Here is a 19238-nt window from a genome sequence, read left to right as displayed (position 1 = left end):
AGCCCCACTCCCATGGCTAGTGATATTCAATGTTAAGATAGATTATGGTAGCCCCACTCCCATGGCTAGTGATATTCAATGTTAAGATAGATTATGGTAGCCCCACTCCCATGGCTAGTGTTATTCAATGTTAAGATAGATTATGGTAGCCCCACTCCCATGGCTAGTGTTATTCAATGTTAAGATAGATTATGGTAGCCCCACTCCCATGGCTAGTGTTATTCAATGTTAAGATAGATTATGGTAGCCCCACTCCCATGGCTAGTGATATTCAATGTTAAGATAGATTATGGTAGCCCCACTCCCATGGCTAGTGATATTCAATGTTAAGATAGATTATGGTAGCCCCACTCCCATGGCTAGTGATATTTAATGTTGGGCTAGTAAATAACTTAATATTGCCAAGCCCGATGGCTAGTGAATTATTTTGTGTCAAATGTTGCATATAAGTATATTTTGTAAATGTGACTATCCTGCCCCTTCCTCTCCCCCCCCCCCCCCCCCCCCCAAGTCTAGGGGTTTTTAAGCTCCATCTCCTTCTTTAGGTGACATATCCAATTATTACTATTAGTAAAATTGTATTTACTTAAAGTAGGGCTAGTGAATTTTTAATCCTGGCTAGTAAAATGTTTAAGTCACTGATTTTTATAACAATTCCAGAAAACCTGCCTGTTAAACGTATTGCTAATACAAAGTGTACAGTAAATTAGATTTAAATTGTTTAGCTTATAGTTATTAATTTTATTATACAGTTAACCTTTAAGTACAAAGCTAAATCGACGTTGCCACAATGTCCTGTCATTGACATTAGTGTGTGTGTAAATAGTGTGTTCAGGTATTTTAGATTTCTCACTAGAAGGTTTACAATAATTTTTTATCTTGACCTTTTTTATGTCTGCTTTCCATGAACATCTTTCTGGTCACAATTTCTCATGTGAATTTCTACAAATGCATCTATGTATGTATTTTGATAGATGTTTTCACCTATTTTCTACAACAACTTAATATTTATCAAAGTTTAACCAGCGATCCATAGCTGTGTGTGAAAAGACCATGGTATGTACTGCCCAGTGGTGGTACTGGAGTGTGCATTTAAGCATTGAATTTCCTTTCTTTATCTCTGTCTCTTTTTCTCATTCCATCCAGTGCACCACAACTGGTCAAAGGCTGTGGTATGTGTTATCCTGTCTGTGGGAAAGTACATATAAAAGATCTCTTGCTGCATTAAGAAAAATGTAGTGGGTTTCCTCTGAAGACTTTTTGTTTAACAACACCACTAGAGCACTTTGATTTATTAATCATCAGTTATTGGATGTCAAACAATTTGTAATTGGTAATTTTGACATATTGTTTTAGAGAGAAAATCCGCTATATTTTTCCATTAGTAGGAAGGTATCTTTTATATGTACCATCCCACAGACAGAACAGAACATACCACGGCCTTTAATATACCAGTCGTGGTGCACTGGATGGAACGAGAAATAGCCCAATGGGGCCCAACGATGAGGATCGATCCCAGACGGGTGGCTCATTAAGCGAGCGCTTTACCACTGAGCTACGTCCTGCCCCCTGCCCCCTGTGCATGATTTAGTGCACGAAAATACAGACTGGAAACTGTACAGTGTCTGTACACTGTTGATGAAATTACTTGTCAAATTGGGTACATGGAAACTGTACAGTGTACACTGTTGATGAAATTACTTGTCAAATTGTGTACATGGAAACTGTACAGTGTCTGTACACTATTGATGAAATTACTTGTCAAATTGTGTACATGGAAACTGTACAGTGTCCGTACATTGTATTGATGAAATTACAGGTGAAATTGTGTACATGGAAACTGTACAGTGTCCGTACACTGTATTGATGAAATTACTTGTGAAATTGTGTACATGGAAAATGTACAGTGTCAGTGCACTGGTGCACTGTATTGATAAAATTACTTGTGAAATTGTGTACATGGAAACTGTACAGTGTCCGTACACTGTATTGATGAAATTACTTGTGAAATTGTGTACATGGAAAATGTACAGTGTCGGTGCACTGGTGCACTGTATTGATGAAATTACTTGTGAAATTGTGTACATGGAAAATGTACAGTGTCGGTGCACTGGTGCACTGTATTGATGAAATTACTTGTGATATTGTGTACATGGAAAATGTACAGTGTCGGTGCACTGGTGCACTGTATTGATGAAATTACTTGTGAAATTGTGTACATGGAAAATGTACACTGTCGGTGCACTGGTGCACTGTATTGATGAAATTACTTGTGAAATTGTGTACATGGAAAATGTACACTGTCGGTACACTGTATTGATGAAATTACTTGTGAAATTGTGTACATGGAAAATGTACAGTGTCTGTACATTGTATTGATGAAATTACTTGTGAAATTGTGTACATGGAAAGCAGACTTTATTTTCATATATCTCTCTATTTGCATGTCATTTTACGATGGTGTTCTTTAGAAAAAGTCGTATTTTCTATTTCTGATTTACCCAAGTACATGTAGGTACAAAAATCATGTACTAATATTTCTTTTTCTAATGCTTTCCACACTAATTTATGAATTAAAAAAGGGTAATCATAGGTGTCATAACTGCACAAGACGTATGAGTATAGAAAAACGGTTTCTTTTTACGCTACTATAGTCCGTCCCATCCTTTTACAAAAATGTTTTTTGTAAATAATTTCAGTTTGGTTTGACGTAATAAAAAAAGATAAAAGTGTTCTGGAAAAGTGTGCGCAGTTTAGTAAAACAGTCGGCTCAGAAATGAATAACTTGTTAAATTCCATTGTATGGAAAAAGGTGTTCCCTGTGGGACGGACTGTGATATCATACAACATTCTTTCTTATTGTTCTTGTTCAAATAATCTTTAAAGAATTCATTTGTGTTTGTGTAAAAATAAGTTTTTTATCATCAGACTCGAAAGCTGTAAAAATTAATTAGGCAATAATTATACGAAGAGGCTGATAATAATTCATTCCATTAGGAATAATTCATCTTGACCCATGACAATGATTTGTTCTTTACTGCCATGAATGATTGGATGTTTAACTACTTTAATTAATATTCGTTTATGTGTGTGTGTGTGTGTGTGACTAGTCGAATGATTTAATTAACAAGAGAGTGAAAAGCCTAATTCACTAAACTCTCGCAACTTTGCAATCTCGCAGTGCAATGCTAAAAGACTTCCAACGAGGATGCTTTGGTGTCTAACAGAGCCCAAGAGACGTTTGTGAATTAGGCCCCAGCTCTGCATTGAAGAAGAAACCAGACTTATTTCGTCGGTTGAATGCTCGCTTGAGGTGCTTGCATTGCAGGATCGAACCACTTCGGTGGATCCATTCAACTGATTGGGTTTTTCTTGTTCCAACCAGTGGACCATGACTGGTATATCAAAGGCCGTGGTATGTGCTATTCTGTCTGTGGGATAGTGCATATAAAAGATCCTTTGCTACTAACGGAAAAATGTAGCAGGTTTCCTCTCTAAGACTATGTGTTAAAATTACCAAATGTTTGACATCCAATAGCCAATGATGGTGTTCTTAACAAAACAAACATAATTTTATTTCTAGTTTCTTCACTTGCAGAACTTGTAGAATATAATTTTAGGTGGTATATTTTTTTTAGACTCTCTACATTTTTGTGATGTACAATCTTAAACTAGTCGTTCTTAGTGTTTTCGACACACTCGCATTTCAAAGCAGCAATAAAATTATATTTACTAATAATGTAAAAAAGAAGAAGAAATATACAACATTTGTAATAGTTGTGTTTAAATATCTGAATATTATACATTTAATATATTTTATTGTTAATGATTGAAGTTGTTATACAATGTATTTAACAAGGTTATTTATATATAATGTGTATTATGTATTGGATATGGTGTTTATATTATAACTAAACTTCTGTCCCAGGCCAGGCCCCTGACGATGCCAGAGACCGGACCTGGGCTAGACACGCCTGAAACCCTAGTGGTATAGGAGCATATACAAACACTTCTCTCCCTCTCTTTATAAATAAAGATTTTTCCTTTTTGAAAAACCTTAGAAGATTGAGAAATCAGACACCTCAATAATAATAATAATAATAAAATTCTTTATTTTCAGAGGGTAAACACATTCAGTACAAGATGACTGGTCTCCCATAACACTTCTAAAATAACATTTCAATTCGATTTTTAGTAAATCATAGTACTAAAGTCGCCACCATCGGTAATATGACGTCATAACAATTAGCACAAATTAGTTTGACGTCACACATTTTAACATTACTCTCAGGTACACAGGTCGTGTTGCCACTGCCACTTATTAGCCACTGACCCACCCACAGCAACAATTTACCTAGAGACCTTGCAAATTTCCATACCATTATTAACCGGGTTAATACACTAAATTATCACGTGTTTATGACATGGATATCATGTGTAAGTTATAGGATAAATGTATTTATCATATAATACCTTTTATTTTCAGTGTAATCAAAGTATGTGTGTTTTTTCAGATCACATACTTTAAGAATTTGGTAACTTTGCAAATTAGATATAAATTAATCGAGGTCATGGCACTACGTTTATTGACATTTAAGCAAATGTACTAGGTTGACACTCCATAATTGACGTATGCATTCAGAGTCATCAAATAAAAACATTTCAATAACAATTTTACACTGAAAGCTGTCCAGCATTCAGAAAGCAAAAAATGTTATGCACTAGTTTATTTTGATGTAAAGACATCCAAAATGACGTCATTTGAGTGTATTTCGGTATCGTCAATATCATATATTATGAATAAAAATAATGTATTATGCTCGCCAGAGGTTCGCATAATACAATTTTTATTCCTAATATATGATAATAACGATACCAAAACACACGAGGGTAATAACTTCTCTTTACTATGACTGAACTATCATCCTGAAGAACATTCAGTGAAGCTCTTGATAACTGCCTGGACCCTCGGTAACCCACAATTCTCTGAATACTCTTAAAGCCGTATGCTATTGTTTGTTTGTATGAAATTATCTTTCTCGTGGGTTATGTAATAAGTATCTGTTTTCTTGGGATGTTTTTCACAATATTTGTATTTACATCAGACCTCAGACAGTTTACCAGATGTGTGTAGCCCTGGCCCCCCATGGATTATGGATTGTGGATTATGGATTGTGGATTATGGATTACAGATTAAAGATTACGTTAGCTAGAGTGTCCTTTATCCCTCTTCTGTTTATGTGTGAAAATACGGCTAGAGTACACTCTTACGTGACAATCAATTCCTGTAGGTAGACCCATTGGGCTACTTCTCATTCCAGCCAGTGCACCACGACTGGTATATCAAAGGCTGTGGTATGTACTATCCTGTCTGTGGGATGGTGCATAGAAAAGATCCCTTACTACTAATGGAAAAATGTAGCGGGTTTTCTCTCTAAGACTATGTGTCAGAATCAACAAATCGATGTGCTCTTGTGATGTCGTTAAAGAAAACAAACTTTAACTGACATGTGTCAACCCTTTCATCCAAGACAAGAATTTCACATCAATGTTAGAACTACATTAACAAATTGCAGAGGCCTGTTACTCAGTCTTTCAGGGTGTTTTGTTCTGTGTGGCAGATGTAAAAAAAAAAAAAGAAAACAAAAGAAAGAAAAGAAATTAATACTACAATATTGTATGTGTTTGATACAACACACCAGAATATGACTATAGTTGTTATACAGTTATCATGTTTTATCAGGTAAAACATATCGTTATGGTTTAAGGTGTGTGTATGTATGTATATATATATATATATATTATATAGTATTCTGTATGTATATGTTATTAGATATTAGTATATAATATATGTATATAGTATACTGTATGTACCCTGGTATATAATATTGTTTTATTACATACATATAGATAAATATATTCATCCGGCTGTGAATTTAGGATGATTTTGAGCTTCCACAAATCCCAGATTTGGGGTCGAAAGTGTGAGTTTATGAGATGGAATCTCAAAATATCTAGATCACTTTTACAATTTACATTGTACAATTGCAGTAGATTTCTTAAAATTCAATACCTGTAAATCATGAATATTAATGTTGATTAGAAATACACCGTATCACTGTTGTGTAGCGTTAAAATTAATTTTAAAAAGAAAAATCTGGTATATAAAATTAATTATGTGCCTATTTGCTGTAGTGTGTTCAAGCCTTAAAGGGACATTCCTGAGTTTGCTGCATTGTAAGATGTTTCTGACTAATAAAATATTTCTACGATTAAACTTACATATTAAATATATTTTCTTGTTTAGAATATCAGTGTGTGTATATTCTATGTGTTTCTGGTCGTCTTAATATTTGTAAGAAGCCCAAACTGGATTTTGTCTTCAAATAGTTTCGTACCTCGTACCTAGTACAAACATTAGAACGATCAGAAACACGTTTAATATAAAGCCACTAATATTTTATGCAGAAAGATATATTTGATATGTAATTACAATCGTTAAAAAGTCTGTTAGTCGATAGCATTTTAAAAATTGCAGCAAACTCAGGAATGTCCCTTTAAGAAGAGACAATAAATGTAAATAATGTACATGTAGGATGAAAGTTGTATTTATTTAGCTAAAGTACTTAATGTTTTAAGGCTCGTTCACACTGGACGACACTGGACGATGTGCATGCGTGTGGTCCCGATCTTGCAACTGTCATGGCTGCAGCATGCACTAGGAGCATTCACATCAGCTGCGTTCTAACCGCAGCGCGCACTAGGGGCATTCACACCAGCTGCGTTCTGGCCGCAGCGTGCATAGGGGCATTCACACCAGCTGCGTTCTGGCCGCAGCGCGCATTAGGGGCATTCACACCAGCTGCATTCTGGATGCAGTTAATAAGCTCACTGCCGTGCATTTTTATAAGATTACGTATTTGTCATGTTTATTATTGCTGTGTCATAATTACAGTGAAATGAAAAAAAAGGAATGCTGGTATAATGACACTTCAAAAACACTGTTTTTAATCTCTTGTTATTTGATTATAACAAACTCAACTACAGTTTTAATAAACTTGCAATCTCACCTCGTCATATTATAACATCATTTACTAATTACAGGATATTAAACGAGCTTCCATTTTATTTCATGTTTATGTCCCGAGTGAAGTAATTTTCAGTTGTCATGATCTTTAGCGAGTTATAATGAAAAGTATTTCACGAGGGACATAACCATGATACAAAATGGTAGCGAGTTTAACATATTATTTATTACCGTACCCATAATTGATCTTAATTTATATCCTTCAGCTCGTTTGGTTGACGTTCTTGTAAGGTTGTAGTGCAAGGTTGTACCAAATGGGTATCAATATTATATATTATTTGTATCGAAATTTAAAGAGCGTACAAACCATTAGTTTGATAAATTGATGGTATGGTATCATACAGTAAATATCTTACTACATCTTTACAACTAACAATATTGTTTTTTATTACACACCAGTGTAAGATATTACCGTACTCATGTCATAACAATTACTCAATATCTAACTAGTGTAATATTGGCATGCGCAGACTGGCAGTGTCGTGTTTTTAAATTGAATGACGTAAGTCTTCGAATGACGTCACTTTGCTTCTCGCTGCAATAAAATAAACTGGGTGCATGATGGGTCCTTTTTCTGAACACTAGAAAACATGGAGTGCAAAATTGCTGTTGAAAATATTTTATTTTGAGATTATTAACATATCTAACTGTTTGTACAAAATAGTGTAATTTAAAAGTGTACCATTATGAAATATGGCCATGAATTGAAATTGCAATAAGATAGGCCATTATATTTGGGCCTTTTGTGTACGAAACAAAAACGATGTTGTTGACCTGCTACTCCTTTTTACCGCCCTTTATGTAAAATGTTGGCGTCCCATTCACTCAGTTCAGTGTTGTTTGCTGGTCCGATCAACAATAAGTCATTATTGTGAATTTCAAAACCTTATTAATGCAAGCTTCGCACGCAAATCCAAACTGTTCATCGATGACGTCTTGTTGCTCACTGTGACGTCATTTAAGTTTAAATGTGACGTAGATCACTTGCTGACTCAATTCATAGAAAAATAACATGTAAGGTCTCGACATCGGCTGACTTCTGCTATGCGGCTTGTTTGCAGTTGGTTTGTAATAAACAAAATACTAAACTAGCATGCCTGTCCTACCATTTTTATGAAACTCGTGAACAGTGTTATAAACTAGCTTGCCTGTCCTACCATTTTTATGAAACTCGTGTACAGTGTTACTAAACTAGCTTGCCTGTCCTACCATTTTTATGAAACTCGTGAACAGTGTTACTAAACTAGCTTGCCTGTCCTACCATTTTTATGAAACTCGTGAACAGTGTTATAAACTAGCTTGCCTGTCCTACCATTTTTATGAAACTCATGAACAGTGTTACTAAACTAGCTTGCCTGTCCTACCATTTTTATGAAACTCGTGAACAGTGTTACTAAACTAGCTTGCCTGTCCTACCATTTTTATGAAACTCGTGAACAGTGTTACTAAACTAGCTTGCCTGTCCTACCATTTTTATGAAACTCGTGAACAGTGTTGGTGTCCGACTCTCCTTCGCTCGTCAGATACTAAAACTGTCCACTCCTTTCATAAACATGTTATTCTATATACATGTACAGGTTCATGTTAAAGAGGAAATGTCATAGTTACACTTGACTGTTTGTGTTAAAATAATTAAATAACATTGACTTAACATATCAGAGGCAAGTGGTTGGTTATTTCACTGCATCTACCGGCCTCGTGGTTAGGCCATCGGTCTACAGGCTGGTAGGTACTGGGTTCGGATCCCAGTCGAGGCATGGGATTTTTAATTCAAATACAGACTCCAAACCCTGAGTGAGTGCTCCACAAGGCTCAATGGGTAGGTGTAAACCACTTGCACCAACCAGTGATCCATAACTGGTTCAACAAAGGCCATGGTTTGTGCTATCCTGCCTGCGGGAAGTGCAAATAAAAGATCCCTTGCTTCTACCGGAAAGAGTAGCGACAGCGGGTTTCCTCTCAAAATCTGTGTGGTCCTTAACCATATGTCTGATGCCATATAACCGTAAATAAAATGTGTTCAGTGCGTCGTTAAATAAAATATTTCTTTCTTTCTTTCACTGCATCTAGCCTCATGAGTTTTGTAAATGCATACAGCGCGTGAATTCAGTGTTAATGCACTCATTAAAAAGCTTTTAATTTTTGGAGCCGTACGTGCAGCGTGCATGCTCTGCATACAGTGTGAATGAGCCTTTAGTGTTGGGGAAGGATGTGGTATAGTGGTAGAGTGCTCGTCAGAGGTGTGATGGGTCAAAGGAGTGATTGTCTTCAGTCTTAGATTATTGGCTGTTCCAACCAGTGACCTGTGATGGGTGCAGCACAGACCGTGGTATGTGCTGTTGTGATTATCTGAATGTGTATGTATATAGGAGATCTCTTGCTGTGTTTTGGTAGTAGTCTATTTATGGCAGCATCAGTTTCTGTTTCCCTCGGTCTCTGTTTGTGTGTTTCTCTCTCTCTCTCTCTCTCTGTCTCTCTCTCTCTCTCTCTGTCTCTCTCTCTCTCTCTCTCTCTCTCTCTCTCTATCTCTCTCTCTCTCTTTGCCTTTCTCTTTCTCTCACCTGCCCTCTCTCTCCTCCCCTCTCTCCCTGTCACATTTCTCTCTCTCTTTCTCGCCCTGTCTCTCCCTCTATCTCTCTCGACCTCCCTCTATCTCTAAATTGTCCTCTCCCTCCCTACCCCCTTCTCTCTCTCTCTCTCTCTCTCTCTCTCTCTCTCTCTCTCTCTCTCTCTCTCTCTCTCTCTCTCTCTCTCTCTCTCTCTCCCTCTCTCTCTCTCTCTCTCTCTCATATAATATATATATATATATATTACTTCCAGTGCTGTAGAACTGTAGATATAACCCAAGACATACTACTGTTAGAGTGCGGAGTGTACTGTTTGTATATACATATGATTGTAGGTTACTGGTGATACTACTGTTAGAGTGCGGAGTGTACTGTTTGTATATACATATGATTGTAGGTTACTGGTGATACTACTGTTAGAGTGCGGAGTGTACTGTTTGTATATACATATGATTGTAGTGTACTGGTGATGTTAGATGTATTTACAATGATCACTTGGAGGAACACAACATTAAGCTATGCAGATATATTATACAATAATAAATAATGCTTAACATGTGTTTGTGTTGGTTTTTACTGTGTGCATGTTTCAGCATGATCATCTTTACCAGACTGCACTTTGTTTAGCAGGGGGTGGGGGGTGGGGGTGACACGTAGTTCAGTTTTAAAGTGCTCGGGTCTAGGATCGATTCCCATTGGTAGACTCATTCGGCTATTTCTCGTTCCAGCCAGTGCACCACGACTGGTATGTCAAAGGCTGTGATATGTGCTATCCTGTATGTGAGATGGTGCATAGAAAAAATCCATTGCTACTACCATATTGGAAAAATGTAATGGGTTTCCTCTGTAAGACTATATGCCTTTGAGATACCAGTCGTGGTGCACTGGCTGGAATGAAAAATAGCCCAATAGGCCAAGCAATGGGGATTGATCCCAGACCGATCATGCCTCAAGCTAGTACTTTACCACTCGGCGATGTAAAAAGAAGAAGAAGAAAAAACAAGATAAATACAGAAGAAACCCATTGGTTAAGCATATTTACGTCCATTTATTTGTAAAGCAGTTTATTTCTTTATAAACATGTCAGACTTTTTGGTTTGGTCCTCAACAAAACATTCACACAATATAAAATAATATACAAAACACGAAGTAGGCCCAAGGTTGGAACATAATTTGTTACCTACGACAATTTTGAAATGCTCACTCCTAGTTTTTAAACACTAAGGCGTATTTTTCACTATTAGAGCCGTTTATGATCACTGAAATCAAACATTACTTATATCTTATTGTTTAGTTTATTCATTTCCATACAAACAAAGTGTTTCTGGTTATCCTGGTGTTTCTAATGCCACAAAATGCATTTTTTCATATTTTTAAAAATGCACATTCGGTTATGGACTTGCGTTTTATTCTATTTTTAAGGGTATTTCAACATCATAGACTCTAGTTTCACTCTGTTGTATTCAAATTTGTTACAGGTTTGTAAATTAGTGTCCATTCTTATGGGTTGAAACTAGAGTCTAGGTGAAAATTATGCCTTAGTGTTTAAAAACTAGGGTCTATCCCATCAAGGCAATTTTCTGCCTGGCTATGGCAATTTTAAACAAATAATATTTGCAACAAATAAATAAAAAATCAAAAAATCACAAATTATCCGTTGAACTGCGCAAAGATATTTATCTCGAATGTTAGGATCCTCCGAAAAATTAAACCCAACAGATCGTGACCAGTTAATTGTTGTAAATAGCCCGATAATGACAACTTGCAACTACTAGTTTTCAGCGTGAAAATTACACCCCTCGAAGATAAAGTATTTTACAGTAATTTATATCTAACGGCAGGAAAACTGCCATCGGTAAAGGTCCTACTACAAAGCATATCACTTCTACGGCAATTGCCATCATTAAGTTTGAACCCTGCAAAACTGTCCCATCAATCAGTTGGGGCTTCTAGATTTTTTTTTAAATCCACTAGGCATGGGAATCAGTGATTTTAAAAATGTACTAGCCACGATTAAATATTTACTAGCCCTACTTAACTTTTCTTAATAATAGTAATAATTAAATATGTCGCCTAAAAAGTTTAGAAACACTTAATATTGGAGGTTGGGGTGCGGTCAGGATATTCATATCTACAACATAGACTTAACTGCAACATGCATTTGACAATTTTGTTTTTAACTAGCCATCGAGCATATCAATAGTAGTTATTTACAAACCCAACATTGAATATCACTAGCCATGGGAGTGGGGCTGCTATAATATAGAAGTCCTGGTTCAGTAGCGTATTGTTTGTTGTAATAAAGAGTTTGTATTGTTTAACAACAACACCACTAGATCACATTGATTTATTAATTATCGGCTATTGGATGTCAAACATGGTAATTGTGACATATTGTCTTAGACAGGAAACCCGCTACATTTTTCCATTAGTAGCAAGGGATCTTTTATATGCACCATCCAACAGACAGAATAGCACATACCACCATCTTTGAAATTGATTTCTGTCATTATGCCTTCATGGATGGGTCTATGCACATGAATATGGAAACGATCAATAAAAAAACATGCATATTGAAATGTTGCTTAATGTACAAAAAGTAATGTTGGTAATGACACTTTCATACCAAGTGAATGTGAATAGATTGGTTCTGTTGATTAAAGTCTGTGGTATGTGCTTTCCTGTCTGTGGAAAAGTGCATATAAAAGATCCCTTGCTGTCTTAGGAAAACTAGCGGGTTTCCTCTCAGAATTACCAAATGTTTGACATCCAATAACCAATGATAAATTAATCAATATGCTCTAGTGGTGTCATTAAACAAAATGAATTTTAAACTTTAACTATTGATATTCTATTGTCCATTTCCACCAAGAGAACACAAACGTGACAGTTTAAGTGGTTTGCAAAGCCGAACATAAACCACTGGGAATTGTCTTAAGTATTCCCTTCCATTTTGCGATTCTCTGCTATTTTTACATAAATTAATCTGGCATAACTTTGTCAAAAATAGGTAAAACCCCATGAACCTCAACCTTAATCTGTAACTCTACATGACAAATCAATGTACACAAAGTCCAGAAAACAAATTGTGAGTATCTCCCAATTTCAAGGGCCATAACTCTGTCAAAAATGAGTAAAATCCCTATGATAAACAACCTTGATCTGTAGCTCTTTTATGATAAATCTATGCACAAAATAATGATAATGATAATTATAATTATATCTTGATGCATTGTCAAAATAAAGTATCCGAAAAAATATATGTTGGACAGACAGACAGACAGACAGACAGACAGACACAGTTGGTCAGACAGACAGAGACAAAACCATACATGTATAGTCTTCTCTGGTTGAACCAATAGGGTAGAATGACACACATTGTTGTTAGTGGAGAAAACACCTTTAAAATACACGCATATGAAATGCCTGCACATTGTGTGTTGCTATGGTTACGTCTGATGTTTCTCAGGCACATAGATGTTTCTCAGGCACATGGTTACTCCTGGGGTGCCAGCCTCGCGTGGGACGCCATGTTCCCGTCACCCTCTCGCCAGAATGGACGAAGTACAGCGGGTGTTGTGAGGCGGTCGATCCAGCCTGAACAATAATAATGATAATAATAATGATGATAATAATTAAAATAATGATGATGATGATAATGATAACAATAAATGGTGATAATGATAATTATAAATACGATGATGATAATGATAATTGTTATGATAATACTAATGATAATATAATAATGATAACAATAATGATACTAATACTAATGATAATAAATGATGATACTAATTATAAATATGATGATGATAAATGATGATAATAATTATAAATATGATGATGATAATGATAATAATAGTTACGATAATAATAATGATCATAATATAATAATGATAATAATGATACTAATACTAATGATAATAATAAATGATAATGATAAAATGATATTATAATAATGATACTAATACTAATGATAATAATAATAATAAATGATGATAATGTTAATACTGATAATAATGATGATAATATAATAAAAAAAATAATGATACTAACACTAATGATAATAATAATAATAGTCATGATGATAATAACGAGCATTCTGAATACTGCTAAAGCAAAAAAGAAAGAAATGTTTTATTTAACGATGCACTCAACACATTTTATTTATATGCACCATCCCATAGACAAGATAACACATACCACAGACTTTGATGTACCACTCATGGTGCATTTGCTTTTGTGAGAAATGGCCCAACAGGCCCACTGACAGGGATCAAAAGAAAGGAATGTTTTATTTAACGACGCACTCAACACATTTTATTTACGGTTATATGGCGTCAGACATATGGTTAAGGACAACACAGATTTTGAGAGGAAACCTGCTGTCACCACTACATGGGCTACTCTTTCCGATTAGCAGCAAACCATGGCCTTTGTTGAACCAGTTATGGATCACTGGTTGGTGCAAGTGGTTCACACCTACCCATTGAGAGTTGCAGGGCACTCACTCAGGGTTTGGAGTCAGTATCTGGATTAAAAATCCCATGCCTCGACTGGGATCTGAACCCAGTACCTACCAGCCTGTTGACCGATGGCCTAACCACGACGCCACCGAGGCCGGGGTATACGGAATAGTGCCCTGACTTGTGAACATGTAGAGTGAGAAAAAGATGAAATCACACTTACATGGTATGGGTAAATAAAAAGTATTTTTCCAATGGGAAATTCATCAAAGTCCAGTTTGCTGTTTGTAGTGGTCACCTTCCCCATCTCCTGGTCAAGACAGACCATCCTAAAATAAACAATACACGTTCATTTAATTCTGGGCTCATCTATATGAGTTAAGAACAAAAAGAAAAGGAAAAATAGAAGAAAAAAAAACAAGAACCAACCAACTAAAAAAACCAACAACAACACAACAACACCCTCCTGAAAAAAACTCCCAGAAACAATAACACAAACAAAATCCATGACCCCACCCCCTCCCACTGGCAGTGAAACCCTAATCATCTCCCCCATGGGGAGGGGGAGGCACTAAAAATTAAGTGTTTCAATATATGGTTATTTCTAAACTGTTTGAGACACACAGAGAGACAGAAAGTATGAGTGAGCGAGTGAGTGAATGAGAGAGAGAGAGAGAGAGAGAGAGAGAGAGAGAGAGAGAGAGACAGACAGACAGACAGACAGACAGACAGACAGGGAGGGAGAGAGGGAGGGATATAGAGTTAGACAGAGATAGACTTGGAGAGAGAGAGAAAGACAGAGAACGTATGAGTGAACGAGTGAGCGAATGAGATGGTGAGTGAATGAGAGAGAGAGAGAGAGAGAGAGAGAGCGACAGATAGATAGATTGATAGAGAGATAGATAGAGCTAGTGATATATAAAGAGAGAGAGAGAGACACACAGACACAGACAGACAGACAGGAAGAGAGGGATGGATGGATGGATGGATATAGAGTTAGACAGAGATAGACCTGGGGGAGAGAGAGAGAGAGTCAGACGTAATGAAAGAGAGACAGAGACAGAAAGAAGAGACGAGTGACCGAGACAAACATTAAGTATGGTAGAGCCAGAAAACACTGGTGCTACCTCAAGTGGTCGTATTCCTGGAATTTACAGAACCCCCCGGGTGGTTGCTGGGCGATTCCGTCGTGTCCGAGTGCCATGTACCCAGCATCCACCAGAAACTCGTTGTGAGACTTCTTGTGACTGACCACTCGAGTTGCTACGCGACAGGCGATGTCGGCACTGGTGCAGCAGCCCAAGAGGAGTAGCTCTTGGTCTGTGAGAAAAAGCAAGTCTGTTAGGGACATACTTGAAATATCTGACGTGCTTATATCCAATTAAGGTTCAAGCAAGCTGTCCTGGGCACACACCTCAGCTATCTGGGCTGTCTGTCCAGCACAATGGGTTAGTTGTTAGTTGGTTAGAGGTTAGTGAGAAAGAAGAGGGTGTAGTGGCCTTACACCTACCCATTGAGCCCTTAAGAACTCGCTCTGGGTAGGAGCCGGTACCGGGCTACGAACCCTGTACCTACTAGCCGGTAGTCCTATGACCGATGACTTAACCACTGCACCATCGAGACTGGTCATGATGAAAACGTCATAGTTAATACACAATGATAATTGCACGAAATTATGGTAAGGGATTTGTTTAGTCAGATCGTCTGAGATGCTTTGGTCATAGCATCGAATCCCCTAGGTGGATCCATTGTCTGATTGGGGGTTTCTCAGTCCCAATCGGTGCCCCACGACTGGTATGTATGTATGTGTATGTGTATATATATATATATATATATATATATATATATATATTTTTTTTTTTATATATATATACATACATATATACATAGATAGATATAAATATATATATATATACACACACACACATATATATATATCAAGCTATTCATATATGCAACATAATTTGTATTGATTTAATGCTAAATGGTTCTGTGCAGCCGAATAATATGCAAATAACCGATTTATGCTATAAACCGATATGCAATAAAGTGGATTCGACTGTATATATATATATATATATATATATATATATATATATATATATATATATAAATGATAAAAGAAAACAAGTGTACAGTATACCTGTATTTAAAATATAATTTAAAGAAATAACTATCCTTTTACATGTTTCAATCTTATCTTCAGAAAGGAACTGCTAAATAACTGCTAAATATGACGTCATACATATTATGACGTTACTGCAGTAGAAGAGGATTGATTTAATTTCATCATTGTTGCTTTTATCTATCAAAGATATATATATATATATATCAAAGACCATGGTATGTGCTGTCCTGTCTGTACACACAAAATATCTCTTGCTGCTAATGGGGAAAATGTACCCGGTGTCATCTTCAGACTACATGTAAGAATGAAGAAATGTTTTCTATATTCAGTGATTAATTAATCAAGTGTGGTCCCAGACCTCATTGGCGTAGCTTCAACTCTGTTTGACGACACTGCAGCACCTTTTAACCCATGGCTAGTTGGTGTTTAACATAAGGTTATTTTAACTAGTGTTTGAGAGACACTGATTCTAGAAACAGAGTTAAATGTTTGTTTTGTTTAATGACACCACTAGAGCACACTGATTTATTAATAATTTAATAGCTATTGGGTGTCATTTTTTGTTGTTGTAATTTTGACATATAGTCTAGGAAAGGAAACCTGTTACATTTTTCCATTAGTAGAATGGGATCTTGGATATGTACCATCCCACAGACAGGATACCACCTACCATGGCCTTTGATATACCAGTCGTGGTGCACTAGCTGGAGCGAGAATTCTATGGGGGGAAAAAATCTGATTTTGTCTTACACACAGTTAACGACATACACATTACAAAGTTAACAACCTGTGTTTAAATTAAACAGGCTTCGTAAATTCGGGTCAGAATGTTATTGCCATAGTTACAGTGGATTACCACAGAACTGTATCCCACCTTTACAACAAGTTAAAGTTTGTTTTGTTTATCGACACCACTAGAGCACATTGATTAATTTATCATCGGCTATTGGACGTCAAACATTTGGTAATTCTGACTCGTAGTCATCAGAGGAAACCCGCTACATTTCTCCATTAGCAGCCAGGGATCTTTTATATGCACTGTCCCACATACAGGACAGCACATACCATGGCCTTTGACAAGTTGTGGTGCACTGGTTGGAACAAGACAAAAACCTCAGTCAGCTGAATGGATCCACTGAAGTGGTTCGATCCTGCGATACAATGAATGAATAAATGAATAAATATTTAACGACACCCCAGCAAGAAAAATACATCGGATATTGTGTGTCAAACTATATTAATGCAAACAAATAAAGTGATGATCAACATCAATATAAAAATTCAAGATTTAACTAAAAACAGTGTAAAGAACTGTGCAAAAATACAAATATCACAGATTGATACTGACTTTTATTCAAAATTTTAATTGTATCCCGAAGAAAACAAGGGGATTTGTGCTGTATTGGCCATTCTCAAAGAGAATGTTACACCCCTGCACCACGGTGAGGTTACAGCACGTGCAGGGGTTCTCAAAGAGAATGTTACACCCCTGCACCACGGTGAGGTTACAGCACGTGCAGGGGTTCTCAAAGAGAATGTTACACCCCTGCACCATGGTGAGGTTACAGCACGCGCAGGGGCTGTGATACAAACACCTCAGACAAGCGCTCTACCGACTGAACTAAATCCTGCCCCTTCATTCAAGAATATTACCGTAAATTCGGGTCAAAATGGTATTGCCATAGTTACAATGAATTTCCCAATACCTTTATTCCACCCTTACAATGTCATCCCCAACGATGTGATATTAGTTCCAAAGATAAAATACAATGCTGACGAAAGTTCAAAAGATTTCACCACCATGTCTACAAACCAGGCTACACACTATAAATAACGTGGAAGCCAACCGTAGAAAAAATAGGCCCCAGGGTGAAGTTCGGTGAGAAGACCAGCATTTTCCGCAGGGTGGCTGCAGGTGGGGGTGGACCCAGCCGCTAGGATACGGCAATCCACCCCTGTGGCACGAAGTCTGAAAAAAAGAGAGAAAGTTTAAAGTTTGTTTCATTTAAAGGCATATTGTCACAGACCACTGACCTATTTAATGGTCTAAAAAGTATTACCTGAACAAAAATAATTTGATTTGTCCCTAAATGTACTTTATTCAATCATCTTCATAACCACCATACTCCATTTATTAATGATATTTTGTAAAGATAATTGAATTATGGCAATGGTCCATAATTCAAAAACTGAAATTGCCGAGAGGGTTGACATGGATTTCACTCCATCATGGTTCAGTTAATAATTAATGTAATTTATATTTATTATCCATTTTTAGAGAAATAAGGTCTTTAAATCCGTAACAGTATGCCTTTAATGACACCACTGTCGCACATTGATTTATCGATCATCGGCTACTGGATAATTTTGACACATTGTCTTAGAGAGGAAACCCGCTACATGTTTCCATTAGTAACAAGGAATATTTTATATGCACTATCCCACAGACAGGATAGCACAAACCACGGCCTTTGATATATCAGACTTGTAGTGAACAGGCTGGAGCAAGAAATAGCACAATTGGCCCACTGATGAGGATCGATCATAGACCGACTGCATATAAGACGAGCGCTTTACCACTGGGCTACGTCCCACCCCAGAAAAAAAGAGAAATAAATACATAAGCATGGCAAATAATCAGACGCGTGTTTAATAACACTTGTATCTCCCAGGTGAACATACAACTGAGTATCCGTTATTTTCCGATCCCATTTAATAACGGTTATATTTCGCAAATCAGTATATCATTTAATATCAGTAATATCGAGTACTTCCCAAGTGAATATTTGAATACCAATTAATATCCATACATTTATATTTCCCAATATCAACTGTGTACTTCCTATATAGTCATTCCCACAGGGAATGCTTTTTTTCATACTATCGAAGTTAGTACAAGTTATTTATTTCTGAGCTGATTGTTTTCTAAATTGCACACAAGAATAGTAATTTTGTGTTATTTCCAAAACACTTTTACTTTTCTTATTACG

At 36.5% G+C, this 19238-nt stretch overlaps 1 protein-coding gene and 1 long non-coding RNA gene across 2 annotated transcripts in view; one reads left to right on the top strand and one right to left on the bottom strand.

The window, feature by feature from the left end:
• The first annotated feature begins 9777 nt into the window (after positions 1-9777).
• LOC121387838 lies at positions 9778-10212 on the top strand. Its single transcript, XR_005959890.1, has 2 exons — positions 9778-10051; positions 10114-10212. It is a non-coding gene; the product is annotated as an uncharacterized LOC121387838 (long non-coding RNA).
• An 881-nt stretch (positions 10213-11093) lies between these two features.
• The window catches only part of LOC121387850 (D-threo-3-hydroxyaspartate dehydratase-like), a 72533-nt gene continuing 64388 nt past the window's right edge, over positions 11094-19238 (bottom strand). The window contains exons 6-9 of the mRNA XM_041519080.1: positions 18096-18217; positions 15248-15440; positions 14344-14449; positions 11094-13251 (exon numbers count right to left, since the gene is read on the bottom strand). Of these exons, the coding sequence (XP_041375014.1) occupies positions 13120-13251; positions 14344-14449; positions 15248-15440; positions 18096-18217 (553 nt within the window). The 3' untranslated portion in view covers positions 11094-13119. The remainder of the gene's footprint in view (positions 13252-14343; positions 14450-15247; positions 15441-18095; positions 18218-19238) is intronic.

This window comes from Gigantopelta aegis, chromosome 13 (assembly GCF_016097555.1).
Source record: "Gigantopelta aegis isolate Gae_Host chromosome 13, Gae_host_genome, whole genome shotgun sequence".
NCBI classification, from domain to species: domain Eukaryota; kingdom Metazoa; phylum Mollusca; class Gastropoda; order Neomphalida; family Peltospiridae; genus Gigantopelta; species Gigantopelta aegis.
Note: the sequence above shows the minus strand (reverse complement) of the source record. Positions and strands in the feature narration are given on the sequence as shown.